This window comes from Lepidochelys olivacea (assembly GCF_965140295.1).
Source record: "Lepidochelys olivacea isolate rLepOli2 genome assembly, chromosome: 1".
NCBI lineage: Eukaryota > Metazoa > Chordata > Testudines > Cheloniidae > Lepidochelys > Lepidochelys olivacea.
This window is the reverse complement of record NC_140411.1, coordinates 268,292,260-268,310,479: the sequence shown is the minus strand read 5'-3', so window position 1 is coordinate 268,310,479 and position 18,220 is coordinate 268,292,260. Positions and strand designations below refer to the sequence as shown.

The window sequence follows — 18,220 nt, the reverse complement described above, 5'->3', positions numbered from 1 at the left end:
CTGTCTTGTGTGTCACACAACAATGTAAGGCATATACCATTGCAGAAAATCTTATCCTTCTTTAAGCAATAGACTTGGTTTCAAAAGTTGTTGGGCCTGAAGCAGGTTCTTAAAGTGAAAGTAGTGCTTTATTCAAATAATAATTTTGTGTCATAGTAACGATATGGCTGACTGTATCCAACAACCCAACTACTTTCAAACCTTTTAGGAAAAGTGACAAATCAGCAATTGACTTGAAGTGTCAACTAACATCTCTGGTGCTGCAGAGCTTCTGACACGTTTGAGAGACGTTTCTGATTGTACAGAAGACTTGATGTTCTGTAAAGCAGTGCCAGGGGGCAAGCAGGAAAGGTGTCTAAAAGTGAACTTTGAGGAAGTAGTTAAAGACTTCTGTATTTAGTTGGAGTAGTAATATTGCAAGTTCTATAGATGATGTCAGGCAGAAAAGTAGAGGGCTGTTCACACACATTCATTGCTTTACTATTTCATATACTGCCAAATTTTTGTTTCCAAGAAAATACCTGAACACTGATGTGTAGTCCTCCATGAAGCTTTCATAGTAATGAGCTTTGGTAAGGGTCATTCCATGAATTCTTGACTTTTTTTGTTTTGTTTTTTACTGTGTGATGACAGCAACTCCTCCTTGTTGAAGTGACAGAGGTTTAAAATGTGAAGTACTATCTTGATTCTTTCAAATAAGAGAAGTGTAGATTTTTATGAAACATCAGCAATCTCCCCTTGTTAACATATTCAGTAATCAACTTTAGTGGCACACTTAACCTGTGGCTGTTGATTTGAGAGCACTAACAAAGCCGTTTCAAGACAAACTGACAGACCTCACCTAGGACTTGATGCTACAACTGACTTTCTCTAGCCAGGAATTCAGCAGGTTTCAGCTACCTCTGAAAGAGGATCCAGCATTAGTTGTGAAGATTTTCAAGTCTAACTCCATTTTTATCTTGCAGTTTTCTCTTTGGTGATGAAAATAAAGCATTCCAATTGCCTTTGATGAAAGGAAAACTGGACTGTGTTTTCCCAATCAGTACCTGGGAATATTTTTCTTAACAAGACATCATTCATCATATTGGATTATGATTATATTTTAACACTCCGTACCGCACTTCTTATTGAGGTTTTTTTAAATTTCAGAATTAGTTCTGGCATGGTTATAGTCATAACATTTCTCCTAAGTGTGATTAGGATTAGAGGTTTTGATGGAGATGAGAAATCTTTCCTTAGTGTTGGGGGGGGTGGGGTCGGTCACCAGCTCCAAAAAATTGGGAAAACTTTGGACTACACCTGAAGTGTTGGAGTATACACACATATGAGCAGCCAGTTACATATATGGTGTACAACACTTTTCACGATATGGTGTACAACACTTTTCACGTTACTCAGTCATGTCTGTGACAGTACTCCAGGGTCATTCCTCCTTATCCCTCATGAGATTGTGTCCTAATGTAAATCTTTCATTAATTTATAATTGTATAGACTGAATTTTTCAAAGTAATCTAAGGTGTTTGGATGCCTGGTTTGCATTAAAAAGAAGAATTAGGGATTTAAAGCCCCTTGGCAGCTTTGAAAATCTCAGCTATAGCGTGTATGCATTTGTATATATGTGGTGGATTTTCATAAGTGCTTGCTATTGGCTTAACTGTGCTTCAGTTGAGGTCCATTGTAAAACTCCATTTGGCTTCAGTGGGAACAGTTAGGCCAATTCTGAGTGCTTTTTGAAAATCCCCAAAAAGAATGAGCAATAAAATTAAACAGTGTAATGCAATTCAGCTGAATATCTGTTTTATTCTACAGTGCTCGTAATGCAAGTAACTGAGGCTCCCTTTCATCTCCTGGTTCATCTGCTCTGGGCTCTTTGCTCTGAGGCAGTGAACCTTTAAGGAAAAGGGACCATATTCTTTGACAGATAAGATCCTCTTTCTGTGGTGATGCAGGGTGTGGGCAAGGCTATTTTTCATTAGTCTGAGATGTCTATTTGCACTGCATAGCCCTGCTGCAGAAATACTTCAATGTATAGTCCCTGAAAAATGTTGTTCATTTAAATAGAGTGGTCGCATCATAGCAAAATCTTGAGGCTATGAAACAAAATAACTTTTTTCAAGATTTAAAAAACAAACAAACTTGCAACAAGCCAAGCCAGCTGGAAACTTGTTTCTCCTAAAAAAAAGTTTATACTTGTCCTATGGGAGGCAAAATTCAGTTAGCCATTCTGTGCAACTTCTTTATTTATCTTACAAACGGTAGGATATTTCTTATTTGTTTTCATACCGACTAGGAGGACATATGCATTGTAGTTTCTGGGGGCTGACCTTATTGCATTCATCAGGGCTTCTTACATTTCTCCATTCCACCTCACAAACTCCCTGTGTGCCACCCTCTCATCCCCAGGATTCCCCAATCTCTCCCCTGGTGAGGGTTCTGTGTGCCTCCTTTCCCCTGTACCAGGATCACTCAATTGCCCCCCCGTGGTGTAGTCCCTCTTTCCCTCATAGCAGGGTCCACATTCTTGCCATGCTAAGGGCTCTTTTTCTTTCCTGCGATGCCAGGGGTTGTGTGTCTTTCCCTCCACTCCTGCCCTGCCCCCCAAAAGTACCTTTCTTCCCTCTGGATTGCAATGGACAGGTGTTGGCTGGTGATCTCTTCCCCTGCCATGGAGCAGACTTTGTGGAGGGTGGATATCAGGACTGAGCACTGCCCCACAGCTGTTAAGTGGCTCCGAGCTCTGAGAGCAATTAGTTGTCTACGGGCTGGGGTAATGTTATACTTGAAGGCGTTAATGGGTGTCATCAACCATTTGGTTATTTTTTGTTTGATTTGATCTGTAGAAAATTGCAGAGGTGCTTGCTGTGCTGTAGCTGTGCTAATCAGATCACATGGGGCTCAATATGTCCTCCAGTGTCCCGTTTTTCAGTATTCTGATTTTCTCCAAAATGAATGAGTGCTGGCCATTGATGCTTAGGACATTCTCTGAAATTTTGGAATTGATTGGATGCAGTGTTCAAAAGTTACACTTCACAAACATAACTATACAAAGATAAATGCTGTTGAGTGGAGTGTAAGGCCAACAAGCTTGGCCAACAAACATATTTATTTATCTGTCCTGAAAGATATTAAAAAGAAAAATCTCAAAATGCTTTAATATATATTTCTGCTGTGACAAATACATGTAGCCATAAATTACAAGCAAAGATGTATGTTTTCCCTATTGACAAAGCCATGAATGGCAATATCTTTTAACTATTTTTTGAGATATATGGCTTCAAAACATACCGTTCTTCCCTGAACTGCAGAGTTTAATGCATCTTAAAGACAGCATTTTAATAATATAACTTTCCAGAGTATTTGTTTGAAAAGTGATCAGTTGACCCCGTTTTTTGTTTTTTTTTTCCCCTTGTTTTAGGTGTCTCATGGTTCTGGATGACATTTGGGATTCCTGGGTATTAAAAGCTTTTGATAATCAGTGTCAAGTTCTTATTACCAGTAGGGATAGGAGTGTGACAGACTCGGTGACTGGTAAGGATTGTTTTCTTCCTTTCGTAGGTCTTAATATGTATGTATGTATGTATGTATGTTTTTAAAACTAATGAATTTTGATTTAAATGTTTGCATTCCTGTTGAAAGGATACTGCTTTCTTCTCCTTCACTTCAGTTATAAAAATCATTCCTCAGGTATGCTCTACTTCTCTCAGGTGCAGGTGGCTGAAGTAATAGGAGATCTAAGGGACACAAGTAGAGTTGCTGTCTGCTACACTCCAATTCCATAAGTATGTGCATAGAAAATTCTACGTGCTGTTAACAAAGACCATGAAAACATACAACAGCCTGTGAAGTAGATTCTGTCGTCTTGTGTGCGAAATAGAAAAGCCTTTTAGAATCCTATCCTTCCTACTTCCTGTCCTCCAAGACTCTTATGTTTTTCAAACTGTTTATACAGTTTGAAGGCATGATCTAATTCCCAGTGAAGGACACAAATACTATTTCTTTGGCCAACTTAAAGGGGTTATTGGAGAAAGGAATGGGGACAGTGTATAAGCCACTTCCTTCTGCCTTCTTCATGGGCTGAATAGGCAGCTCCTGATTGCTCCTAGCCCCGTTTGCCTTGGTGAGTGGAAAATTGAGCCTGTGACAATGATATGTTATATTGGCACTGAGAACACCAAATTGGTTGTGTGTTTTCTTCAGTGGACCTTCTCTTCACTTGAGAATGTAGCTGTAAATGGGGGGGGGGGGGGTTGCCCTAGATTTTGCTCACATGTACTTGGAAAATGTTTATGGGAATATTCACCACGGCTACACAACGTACTAATTGATATATGGATTCGTATATTGGCATTGAATCTGATATTGTTGCCTGGAATCTATTCTTTCTGATTTCTCCAAATCAGTTTGCAGCTAGTCTGTTCTGTTAGTGTTGAAATACTTGATCATAGTTAATTTGTCTTTTTTAAGAGTTAATATTTTCATTAGAAATAAGTCCCAAATGCCTTTTGTAGTCCCACTTGATAGCATTCTCCACGTGGAGGTCATTCTGCAAGTGATTATTTTTTCTGTTGTTCACCTGATTTCTAATAATCCATGCTAATAATAAATAATATTAAAAACAGCTGCAGTGGCACAGGAGCCAGCAAACCGCTGTAAACAGGGGAGTTTGTGGGAAAGACTAAGAGCCAGGCAGAGGAACAGACAGGCTAGTGAAGGGAGTGTGGGGTGTTCTGGCAGTGTTTTGGTGCTCGTTGGGGGTTTGTTTTTCTGTGAGTAGTGGTGTTTTGCTTTGGTTTGTGTTTCCTGGACTAACAGGACTTAGGTGAGAAGGCTATGACAGATACAGAGGCAGCAGTGGTAGTGACCTAAGCAGTGGAAGACACAATGAAGATGTCTGGATGTGGAAGCTGCAGCATGTACGTGATCCTAGAGGGGGTACCTGAAAAGAGTTTCGTCTGCATGAAGTGCCGCCTGGTAGAGCTGATGGAAGAAAAGATCAGAGGATTAGAGATGCAGGTGGAAACTCTGGTTGAGTTTAGAAGGGGGTTCGAGCGGATGATGGAGCAAAGACATGAGGAGGCTGAAGGGAAAAGCTCAGACTTGCAGATGGAAGCAGGACCAAAGAACTCTGAAGGGAGACTGCTGGGTGACTAAAGTGGACAGTGGAAGCATGTGACTAGGAGAAACAGGCAGAGGAAAAGACGGGCTAATGAAGGAGAAATAGAGCTCAGGAACAGATTTGCGGAGTTGGAAAACGAAGAAGAGGCACAGCAGGTGGTCACTGAAGGTGAGAGGGCAAGGAAGAAGAGAAGAGCAACTAGTCCTATAGGAAGAGGGGAAGAGTCATTGGAGAAAACACCAAATATGAGCCCCAGGAAGATATGGGATGGGTTGCAGAGGATTGCAAGGGAGACTAGGAATCGAGAGGACTTGCAGCCAGAGGGAACAGGGGATAGACCAGAGAATCGCACCATCACCAGGAAAAGGCAGGTCTGTGTGACTGGGGATTCCATACTGAGAAGAATAGGCAGGCCTGTAACCCGAGCTGATCCAGAGAAGAGAAGGGTGTGCTGTCTGCTGGGTGCTAAGATACGGGATTTGGACCTGAGGCTGAAGAGGATCCTAACAGGAGCGGGAAAGAATCCACTGATAGTCCTTCATGTGGGAACAAATGATACGGCTAGATTCTTGCTGGAACGTATCAAGGGAGATCATGCCAGGCTGGGGAAGATGCTTAAGGAAATCAAGGCACAGGTGATCTTCAGTGGAATTCTGCCTGTTCCTAGAGAAGGGCAACAAAGGTGTGACAAGATTATGATGATCAACAGATGGCTCAGGCAGTGGTGCCATAAGGAGGGCTTTGGGATGTATGGCCACTGGGAAGCATTCATGGACAGAGGACTGTTCTCTCGGGATGGACTTCACCTGAGTAGGGAGGGAAATAGACTTCTAGGATGGAGGCTGGCACAACTGATTTAAAGAGAGCTTTAAACTAGGAATTTGGGGGAGATGGTTGGGAGATGTCCAGGTAATCTCCACACAGGATTTTAACATTGAGAGGGAAGAAAACGAAGTAAGAAGGGATACAGTTGTGGATAGGAGAATGGACATGAGGAGGAAGGGTAGTGTAGATACCAGTCTAATAGGTGATACTGGCAATAGAATGTCTGTGCCTAATTGGGTAAAGAATGTGAGCGAAGCCAAACAGCAAAAATTAAGATGTTTGTACACTAATGCAAGGAGCCTAGGTAACAAAATGGAGGAATTAGAGCTACTGGTGCAGGAAGTGAAACCAGATATTCTAAGGATAACAGAAACATGGTGGAATAGTAGTCATGACTGGAGTACAGGTATTGAAGGGTATGTGCTGTTTAGGAAAGACAGAAATAAAGGCAAAGGTGGTGGAGTAGCATTGTATATCAATGATGAGGTAGACTAAAGAAATAAGAAGTGATGGAATGCATAAGACAGAGTCTGTCTGGGCAAAAATCACATTGGGGAAGAAAGCTACTAGAGCCTCCCCTAGGAAAGTGCTTGGGGTGTGCTATAGACCACCGGGATCCGATCTGGATATGGATAGAGACCTCTTTAATATTTTTAATTAAGTAAATACTAATGGGAATTGTGTGATCATGGGAAACTAACTTCCCAGATATAGACTGGAGGACAAGTGCTAGTAATAATAATAGGGCTCAGATTTTCCTGGATGCGATAGCTGACGGATTCCTTCACCAAGTAGTTGCTGAACCAACAAGACGGGATGCCATTTTAGATTTGGTTTTGGTGAGTAGAGAGGACCTCAGAAGAAATGTTTTTAGGGGACGGCCTTGGTTCGAGCAATCATGAGCTAATTCAGATCAAACTAAATGGAAAGATAAACAAAAATAGATCTGTGACTAGGGCTTTTGATTTCAAAAGGGCTAACTTTAAAAAATTCAGGAAATTAGTTAGGGAAGTGGATTGGACTGAAGAACTTGTGAATCTAAAGGCAGAGGAGGCCTGGAATTACTTCAAGTCAAAGTTGCAGAAACGATCAGAAGCCTGCATCCCAAAAAAGGGGAAAAAATTCATTGGCAGGAGTTGCAGACCAAGCTGGTTGACCAAGCATCTCGGAGAGGTGCTTAAGAAAAAGCAGAAAACCTACAAGGAGTAGAAGATGGGAGGGATCAGCAAGGAAAGCTACCTTATTGAGGTCAGAACATGTAGGGATAAAGTGAGAGAGGCCAAAAGCCATGTAGAGTTGGACCTTGCAAAGGGAATTAAAACCAATAGTAAAAGTTTCTATAGCCATATGTGGAGGGGCGGTGCCCCAGCCCTAGGCCAGATTGGGCTACAGCAGGCCAGAGCGGCTGCGCAGACGGGCAGCCAATCAGGGAGCACCTGTTAGAGAGCCAATCAGGGCTGAGCAAGAGGCAGCCAATCAGGGCCATGCTAGGCCCTATATAAAGGCTACCCAGGTAAGAGGCAGGCAATCTCTCTTGGGCCTTCAGAGGGTGAAGGTCTGTCTTCTGTGCGAGGAGACTAGCACCAGGGACAGCGCAGTGCTGGGCAGGCGCGGGGGAACAGAAGGGAACTCCTGCCCAGTACCTGCCAGACTGCGGGCCCTGAGAAAAGGGCCTAGCCAGTGCAAAGGGGCCAAAGGGGAGATGGACAAGGGGAAAGAAGGAGGGCAGGCAGGAAGGCTGCCGCCAAAGGGTGGGCCTGGGTCCCCCCCCTTCCACCTTGCACTTACACCTGGCCGTTAAGAATGGCCATCACGGACTGCACCAGACCCCTGTCAAAAGGGGTTAGACTTTGGGGTTGGCCATTGTGGCTGGGGCGAATAACTCCTGATAACACCCCACCGCTGGCCCCCCCCCACGCTCCCCCCGGAAGGGGGTGAGCGTAGACTAGGGAGCACTGCTGGAGGACAGTGTTCTGAAGAGGACTCCGCGAGAAGGGAGCAACGTGGGTCCAGACACCAACAGAGGGCGACAGACGGACGGGACACCACCAGCAGAGGATGCTCCATATGGACTGAGCTAATTCCCGGACCGAACAACAGGAGGCACTGCGGTGGTGAGTCACACCATATAAAGAAGAAGTGGGACCGCTAAACACTGAGGAGAAAGTGGAGGTTAAGGATAATCTAGGCATGGTCCAATATCTAAACAAATACCTAGCCTCAGTCTTTAATGAGGCTAATGTGGAGCTTAGGGATAATGTTAGGATGACAAATGGGAATGAGGATATGGAGGTAGATATTACCACATCCGAGGTAGAAGCCAAACTCGAACAGCTTAATGGGACTAAATCGGGGGGCCCAGATAATCTTCATCCAAGAGTATTAAAGGAATTGGCACACGAAATTGCAAGCCCATTAGCAAGAATTTTTAATGAACCTGTAAACTCAGGGGTTGTACCCTATGACTGGAGAATTGCAAATATAGTTCCTGTTTTTAAGAAAGGGGAAAAAAAAATGTCATCTGGGTAACTACAGGCCTGTTAGTTTGACATCTGTAGTATGCAAGGTCTTGGAAAAATTTTTGAGGCGAAAGTAGTTAAGGACATTGAGGTCAGTGGTAATTGGGACAAAATACAACATGGTTTCACAAAAGGTAGATTGTGCCAAACCAGTCTGATCTGGTAACAGATTTTTTTAGACAAAGGAAATGCAGTGGATCTAATTTACCTCAGTTTCAGTAAGGCATTTGTTATGGTTCCACATGAGGAATTATTAGCTAAATTGGAAAAGATGGGGATCAACATGAAAATTGAAAGGTGGATAAGGAACTTTTTAAAGGGGGAGACTACAACGGGTCACACTGAAAGGTGAACTGTCAGGCTGGAAGGAGGTTACTAGTGGAGTTCCTCAGGGATCGGTTTTGGGACCAATCTTTTTATTACTGACCTTGGCACAAAAAGTGGGAGTGTGCTAATAAAGTTTGCGGAGGACACAAAGCTGGGAGGTGATGCCAATACAGAGAAGGACCGGGATCTCATACAGGGCAATCTGGATGACCTTGTAAACTGGAGTAATAGTAATAGGATGAAATTTAATTGTGAAAAGTGCAAGGTCATGCATTTAGGGATTAATAAGAATTTTGATTATAATCTGGGGACACATCACTTGGAAGTAACAGAGGAGGAGAAAGACCTTGGAGTATTGGTTGATCACAGGATGACTATGAGCCGCCGATGTGATATTGCTGTGAAAAAAGCTAATGCGGTCTTGGGATGCATCAGGCGAGGTATTTCCAGTAGAGATAAGGAGGTATTAGTATCGTTATACAAGGCACTGGTGAGACCTCCATCTGGAATAGTGTGTGCAGTTCTGGTCTCCCAGGTTTAAGAAGGATGAATTCAAACTGAAACAGGTACAGAAAAGGGCTACTAGGATGATCCGACGAATGGAAAACCTGTCTTATGAAAGGAGACTCAAGGAGCTTGGCTTATTTAGCCTAACCAAAAGAAGGCTGAGGGAAGATATGATTGCTTTCTGTAAACACATCAGAAGGATAAATACCAAAAAGGGAGAAGAGTTATTTAAGTTAAGGGCTAATGTGGACACAAGAACAAATGGATATAAACTGGCCATCAGGAAGTTTGGACTTGAAATTAGACAAGGTTTCTAACCATCAGAGGAGTGAAGTTCTGGAACAGCCTTCCAAGGGGAGCAGTGGGGGCAAAAGACATATGTGGCTTCAAGGCTAAGCTGGATAAGTTTATGGAGGTGTTGGTATGATAGGATAGCCTAATTTTGGCAATTAATTGATGTTTGACTGTTATTGGTAAATATGCCCAATGGCCTGTGATGGGAAGTTAGATGGGGTGGAATCTGAGTTACTACAGAGAATTCTTTCCTGGGTTTCTGGCTGGTGAGTCTTGCCCACGTGCTCAGGGATTAGCCAATCGCCATATTTGAGGTCGGGAAGGAATTTTCCTCCACAGCAGATTGGCAGAGGCCCTGGGGGTTTTTCACCTTCCTCTGCAGTGTGGGGCATGGGTCACTTGCTGGAGGATTCTCTGCACCTTGAAGTCTTTAAATCATGATTTGAGGACTTCAGTAGCTCAGACATAGGTTAGGGGTTTGTTACAGGAGATCCTGTGGCCGGCGTTGTGCAGGAGGTCAGACTAGATGATCGTAGCGGTCCCTTCTGACCTTAAAGTCTATAATTCTGTGATATCAACCAGGTAACAATATGGGCCAAGATTTCAAAAAGTTGCTAGTTATGTTAGTTGCCTTTGTTTCTGGGTGTGCAATTTAAGACTGTTGCTTTCAGAGGGTCAGTTTTTAGCACTTTTGAAATCCAGACCCCTTGAAGTATCTCCGATTGAGCACCCAAAATCAGTAGTTTTTGAAATTCTTACCCACAACACAGTTCTGTATTGAATATATTTGTTATCTACTAATTACTTTTGACATTTTGGCATCACCTTTTAATAAAGACATCATGTAATTGCATATTGCTTGCAAATGTTCATATACTGAACTCATGCTCAGATTTTGCCTGAATATTAATATTGGTCAGATTGGCCAGTAACCTTCTCATTCTTCCTTCCTCGACTTCTTAAGGATGGGTGCTGAACTTAATTTCCTCCTTCCCTAAATAGTGGGATATTTCTCCTACTCTTAGGTGCCACAAGAAAGCAGTACAGTTTTAGGTTTATTTTTAAAGTGTAAACATGTTTATTATTAAGAAAACTGACCTTCAGTTCTTGCCCCTTTCAAATATACCAGTTGTCTTGGGTTTGCTGCCTTTTGTCCCCTCCCATAAGCATCTAACAGCCGGATAGTTAATGTTAGCCAAGTGCATTCCCTTTAAGTCTTCGACACTTGAGAATCCTCCTCTATTCTGTGAAATTGTTGACCATCTTCCCGTCTCTGTTGTCTTAGATTTGGGCTTCTGCAATGTTCGCTTTTTGGAATGGGAACTTGTTTAGCAATTTTACATATTGTACAGTTTAATAAATACCTACAGTATGACAAAAAAAATACACTTGCAAAATTTGTACAGTCAGTGATGTTTTCCCTAAGTTGCCAAGCTCCACCATTTTTCCTTAGTACGTTTTAAATACTAAGTTTATTGAGTGGGGAAGGAGATGGTCTGAATACTAAACTATAGCCTAATAATTATCATAGTAACAGTTATTTTTAATATTATTATTAAATGTCAGTTTGGTTTTGATAAGTGCAATTTCTGCTCCTTTTCCCATCACTCTTGGTACAGAAGTACTGTAGTATACATACAGGGAAATAAGAGCCAACTCTCCAAGCCTGTACCTTGTTTAAAGTTTTGTTTTGGAAGTCCTCTAACCTCTTGCACACACGCTAATTTAAATATTTCAGATATTTCTTACTAAGGTGGTTTTTTTTAACTTAATTTAAACCTCCAGGCAATAAATATGAAGTTCCTGTGGAGAGTGGATTAGCACATGACAAAGGCCTTGAAATTTTATCTCTATTTGTTAATATGAAAACAACAGATCTGCCAGAAGAGGCTGATAGTATTGTAAGGGAATGCAAAGGTATGTAGTTTGCTAGTTTTTATTTTATAATCAGAAATATTTGTAGTTTTTAGTTTCTACTTTATAGAAATAAAGTAAGGGACATTAATTCTGTAATACAGCATCGTTTTAAATGAACACCACAATTTACTACTGGACCTCTGCTTGTAAGCCAAATGAATGGTTATCTTGGTTTTTGACTATACAGCTTTTTCTACACCCCTTCTCAATCTGTTTAGAGTACATACAGAGAGAGTATTCAAATGAATTCCCAAAAGTTTCATATCACAAGCACATACATAGACAGCTTATTCTGTTTGCCTGGTCTCCAGCCTTTGTTGAAGAAACAAGAACCTGACCTGACTTCCTCATCAACAGCTACGTTTAACTGTTGGATCCTTTTACTTAACAGTTTATCTCCACTTAAGATTAACCTTTTTCTTCATGTTTTTCAGGTTCCCCTCTTGTAGTGTCATTGATAGGTGCATTATTACGAGATTTCCCTAATCGTTGGGAGTATTACCTCAGACAGCTACAAAATAAGCAATTTAAAAGAATAAGGAAATCATCATCTTATGATTATGAAGCACTTGATGAAGCCATGTCCATGAGTGTTGAAATGTTAAATGAAAATTTTAAAGACTATTATAAAGATCTTTCTGTCCTTCAAAAGGATGTTAAGGTGCCAACTAAGGTAATAACAGCAAAACTTAAAAGTTTTATGGTTAGTGAGATAGAACTCCTCACTTTAAAAGAAAAAAAAATACTGGTTTTAATCCATTTGTATGACCTAATGAAAAGAATTTATCAAATGGAGATTTAAAAAAAATACTGTAGCAGACTAGCTCCATCGTCCTATCGTATCTTAGTTTGATATTTAACCAAAGAGGTTGAAACTGAAGAGCTGTTGAAATAATATAAAACCTAGCTCTTATATAGCTCTTTTAATCAGACTTTAATTGATTTAGCCAAAAGTTGAAAAAGCATATCAAAAGTGGTTAGCAGTTGAGATAGGTTGAGTGAGTAAGCATGCTCACCGTTGGTCAGAACATGCAGATGAATGAAGGCAGACACAGAGGTGAATTAAGTGGTTTCCGCTGGATTAATTTAGTGCTGCACATTGAATGGATGTTTTCAGAGAACTGTCCACAATGACTCCCAAGATCTTTCTTGAGTGGTAACAGCCAATTTAGACCCCCTCATTTTATATGTATACTTGGGGTTATGTCTTCCAATGCACATTGCTTTGCATTTATCAGCATTGAATTTCATCTGCCATTTTGTTGACCAGTCACCAAGTTTTGTGAGATCCTTTTGTAGCTCTTCAGTCTGCTTGGGACTTAACTATCTTGAGTAGTTTTGTCTACAAATTTTGCCACCTCACTATTTATCCCTTTTTCCAGATCATTTATGAATATGTCGAATAGGACGGGTCCCAGTACAGACTTACAGATTTACCTCTGCAATGTGGCCCTTTAGCCTTTATCTGTGCTGGCCATCAATTGCAAACTGTAACAGAACAACATTACTGTAAATTCCTCATTAAACTTCCACATTCTATTCCTTTTATCTTGCCTCCATGATACTGCGAGGAAGGTGAAATAACTCTCCGTGCCTCTGCCAGTTTGGCCCAGTGGGAAAAATTCTTTTCTGATCCTAATACTGGCAGTCAGACCTGTAGCATTCTAAAAACAGCTTCTATACTACCACTATGGGAAGAGAGGGTGGGGCAGGCAAAGGGGACAAAAGGCCCTGAAAGCACAGGAAGAAATTTAAATTATTGGGAGAAGAGGGACAAGCATCGGGCCAATTAGTTCCTTGCTCTACCCCAGCTGGCAAATGAGAGCCTGAGAGACAATGGAGGAGGAAGTGCCTAGCCTGCATATGCAGGCTCTCTCCCTTGTGGGCTGTCTATCCCACTCCCAATCTGATCAATATTTCCTCCTCCGGCACAATCTCCTCCAAGAACCAAAACTGTGTGTTTGTAATGGTAGCCTGTGTTGCTACCTATCATGGCTTTTGATGAATACCATATATTTTCACTTATTTTAACGTTGTCTTCAAATTTGTTGATTACCTCCCTATGCAGCTTGCATCTTAAAGCAGACTACTAAACAAGGTTGACTTCTATTTCAAAATTGCATAGGTATGGTAAGATTATTAAATGAAATTAGTTACTAATGGCATATGGCTTTTACCAAAAATATACAATATTGACTTTGTGTGTACAATAGTAAAATAAAAACAATTAAAATAATTGCTATTTAAAATGTGTGATCCCTACTCTGAGAAAATGAAAATATATTGTACTCATGTTCAAACAGAAATATTTCCGGAGCTCCAGCTTCCCACGTATCCTACCCATTATTAGCTTTTGAGGTAACATCACCAGAGAATCCTACTTTAAGACCCCCTAATGTGCAGAATGAGGGTTTTGTATCTTTGTGACTTCAGTCAGTTTGTGACTACATTCAAAATGGTGTGTCTGGGAAATATTTCTGTATTAGATCAAGGAAACCTCTCTTTTTGTACCTTTCATATATGAAGAGAGATTCCTATCATTGGGATTTGCCTGAGGTGTTTGGTAGGTCTTTCCTTTTGATGCTGACACTGTCAGTGGGTGTGCTTTTCAGATGCTTACCAGATGTATCTGCACAGAATGGAAATGTACTTACTGCATTCTACTATAGACTATAAGTTGATCAAGGATAATACTTTGAAATGGATTAAAAGATCAAAATGCAGGTCTGCTGAAGTCAGTTGGGTGTCCCTAGCCTCTGTTTGCCAGAAGATGGGAATGGGCCACCGGGGATGGATCACTTGATGATTACCTGTTCTGTTCATTCCCTCTGAAGCACCTGGCATTGCTAGAACACTGGGCTAGATGGATCACTGGTCTGACCTAGTATGGCCATTCTTATGTTCTGATACAAATACCCAAAGTCCTAGGTTGTCTTTTTAAGATAGTTGGCATTCGTAAAAAGAAAAGGAGTACTTGTGGCACCTTAGAGACTAACCAATTTATTTGAGCATAAGCTTTCGTGAGCTACAGCTCACTTCATCGGATGCATACTGTGGAAAATACAGAAGATGTTTTTATACACACAAACCATGAAAAAATGGATGTTTATCACTACAAAAGGTTCTCTCCCCCCACCCTACTCTTCTGCTGTTAATAGCTTATCTAAAGTGATCACTCTCCTTACAATGTATATGATAATCAAGGTGGGCCATTTCCAGCACAAATCCAGGGTTTAACAAGAACGTCTGAGGAACTGTGTGTGTGTGTGTGGGGGGGGGGGGGGGTTAGGAGGAATAAATAAGGGGAAATAGGTTACTTTTTATAATAACTCAACCATTCCCAGTCTCTATTCAAGCCTAAGTTAATTGTATCCAATTTGCAAATTAATTCCAATTCAGCAGTCTCTTGTTGGAGTCTGTTTTCAAAGTTTTTTTGTTGAAGGATAGTCACTTTGAGATCAGAAATCGAGTGACCAGAGAGACTGAAGTGTTCTCCGACTGGTTTTTGAATGTTATAATTCTTGACATCTGATTTGTGTCCATTTATTCTTTTATGTAGAGACTGTCCAGTTTGCCCAATGTACATGGCAGAGGGGCATTGCTGGCATATGATGGCATATATCACATTGGTGGATGTGCAGGTGAATGAGCCTTTGATAGTGTGCCAGCAGTGCCCCTCTGTCATGTACAAAGATTCTATATGTGCATGCTTTGGAGGTTGAAATCCCTCCTCAAGAACTTCAGGCATTTCTTGGCAATATTTAGTGCTAATAAAATGCCTAAAGCGCATTTTTATGTAAACCTAGATTGACCTGTGATCTAGTTTGGTATGGAAAAGTTAACTTTCATAGAATATCAGGGTTGGAAGGGACCTCAGGAGGTCATCTAGTCCAACCCCTGGACCAATGCCCAATTTTTGCCCTGATCTCTAAATGGCCCCCTCCAGGATTGAACTGACAGCCCTGGGTTTAGCAGGCCAATGCTCAAACCACTGAGCTATCCCTCCACCCACGCTTCACTGACATCTTTGTTTTGTCTGTTATGTAAGAAGTTTTATGCATAATAAATTAAATAAGTAATTTTGTGACCTCTTGTAATTTTGGGGTAATAGTCATATTGCTTCCTTAGTCCTACCCCTTTTTATTTTTTAAAATGTTTTTTTAGGTGCTTTGTATTCTTTGGGATATGGAGACTGAAGAAGTTGAAGATATTCTGCAAGAATTTGTTAATAAATCTCTCTTATTTTGTGATCGTAATGGGAAATCATTCCATTATTATTTGCATGATCTTCAACTTGACTTCCTCACAGAGAAGAATTGCAATCAGCTTCAGGTAGAGTAACCACTAGTTTATACTTACTCTTTAACATTGGTCAGCCTCGTGTGTTAGATACACTTCTGTAAAAGAAAATAGTCGTGGTCTAAAATCATTCCTATGTTACAGAATGTTAATTAACCATTTTTGTAGAGATAGATTCTAAATACTTAACTTTAATTATGCCTATTAAGTTAAACCGTTTTTTTCCCCTCAGTCATTCATTTTTGACTATTTTGATACTGAGTAATTTGAAAACATGGAGCTGGGCTGACATTGAAATACATAATTCCAAACACACCCCAATATATTTCTTCTCTTGTCTTCTGTTTCTCTGGCTATAACCCATTGCTAGTAGAAGATGATGCAATATCCACATCACTACATGATATCAAGAAGTGTTAAGATGACACTAGAATTGGAATTACCACTTCTATTTTGGTCTCTTTTAAACGCAGAAAATAGAAAAGTGTGTGCACATTGGTGGTCTCTTGAATGAAACCTTAGGGAAGGAATGAGAAAGTGATTGCAAATAGTCTATTTTTCTCAGGTTCTCTTCCCTTCATCTTCTAGCACACACTCATTTAACAAAACTAACAGTGAGGAAAGAAAGCGAAAGAACAAGAACAACAAAAGTTACTTATGTAAGTTACAAAGGGCTTTACAACTCAAGGCTGACTACAAGCATAAAACCTTTAAAATTTAGATCTTAAAAAAATAGTTTCCCATATTTCACTTCCAGTTTAGTTCCATAATTGGAGCATAATGTTTCCAAATTCATATCTTGGACATACCAAATGGTCAGCACATTCAAAGCTCAGTGGATGAACTTGGAGAATCAAGTTAAAAGTAGGTCAGGCAAAGTCTGAACTATTATTAATTTTGGTTATTTAAACCCATAGTAGTACTTAAAATAGATCGCATTATTTTCTGGAAGGTAATGACGAGAAAGGGCGTAACAGGGCATCGTCCTGCTCCCATCTCTTTTTCTTTAGCCAAGAAATGCTTGGAAATCTTTCTCTCGAACACCTTTTGCAATTTATTTACAGTGTCCTTTCTCACCACCTTTACAACTTGTGCAGCTCAGAATTTACAATAGCATACACTTGGCAACAGCACGCTCAGCCAAGGCTGGGGGAGACAGAATGCATCTTCCCTCTGAGTGATCTCTCCCGGCTCCGCCTCTGAAATGCCTCTCAGGCTCCCTTCCTGAGCGCTTCATTCTTGTGCTTTTTCTACTTTCCGGGTAATTGGTTAATTAGCCTTGTTTCACTCTCCTTCCCATCCACAATCTATCAATTTACAACTTTGCCCTGCAGGCTTACTCTGGGGTGATTTAATTGGTGATCCAGTGATCAAAGTGATTTTATTTTGTAAAGTGCTTTATACATTTACAGTGTTTGACAAATATGGTGTGATGTTCCCAGAACTTCGGAGATTTCCTTTAGTGAAAATATGGTCCTGATTTAGACATGGGACTACCCGAAAGATATTGTGGAAAAATGTTGCAGGAGAAAAATTAATCTTTCAGATTAGTGAATTTAGATGTTTATTTCACTTCTTGCACATTTTATAGCAATGGTAATTAAAATTTTAAGTGAATTCATTCAATACAATATTTTAAAACCAAAAACCAATAGAAATATTTTAGCCCAGGATTTGATATAGTATTAATTGGAAATTTTATTGCTGTTGCAGGAGCTGCATAAAAAGATAGTAAATCAGTACATGAAACATTATCAACTACATATACCTACTCCAGCTCAAGAGGACTGTATGTACTGGTATAACTTTCTAGCATACCACATGGCTAGTGCCAACATGCAGAATGTAAGTTCAGACTTAAGTACTTTCTCTCTCCTTTCTCCCACAACCACATATTGTCTCCCTACATAACTGTTTCCTACAAAAGTCTCTTCCTCAATGTTGCAAAATCCTGTAATTTCATTGCAAGTCTTTTAATATTTGGTGTGGTGTTGGTTGATTTTTGTTGGCTTTTGTTGTTGTCATTGTGTTTTTTGTGTTTTTACACAAAAACCAAGCCCCAGCTCTTAGAATCAGGTGGTTATGCCACATCTTTGTTCATTTAAAAAAACTTTCTAGCTGTCTCATAATTTCAGAGAAGTTTAACAACATGAACCTTAAAGGCTCAAAAATAAAAAAAAATAAAAAGAACCCCAACTTTATTATTTTAAAATTTCATGATTTTTTGGGAGCCTAATGTGGCAGAGGACAATATTGTGGACAAACTTTAATTAAATTAAATCTCATTGAGTTAAGATTAATGTTGTTGTAGTTCATTGTATTAAAAATGCAGGTATTTGTGGTGGTGTGAGATTATATGCAACTTCTCTAGGAGGAGGGGGTATGCTAATGTAATTCCTTTGATTATCATCATTTT

General features: G+C 40.3%; 1 protein-coding gene across 6 annotated transcripts in view; it reads left to right on the top strand.

The window, feature by feature from the left end:
- The window catches only part of APAF1 (apoptotic peptidase activating factor 1), a 95,423-nt gene that overhangs the window by 11,250 nt on the left and 65,953 nt on the right, over positions 1-18,220 (top strand). For all 6 annotated transcript variants that reach the window (XR_014711975.1, XR_014711976.1, XM_084630435.1 and 3 more), the window contains 5 exons: positions 3,416-3,528; positions 11,374-11,505; positions 11,940-12,178; positions 15,670-15,837; positions 17,518-17,649. Coding sequence is in view for 4 of the 6 variants with exons in the window: in XM_084630435.1 (XP_084486561.1) it covers positions 3,416-3,528; positions 11,374-11,505; positions 11,940-12,178; positions 15,670-15,837; positions 17,518-17,649 (784 nt within the window). In the remaining 2 variants the exon portion in view is untranslated. The remainder of the gene's footprint in view (positions 1-3,415; positions 3,529-11,373; positions 11,506-11,939; positions 12,179-15,669; positions 15,838-17,517; positions 17,650-18,220) is intronic.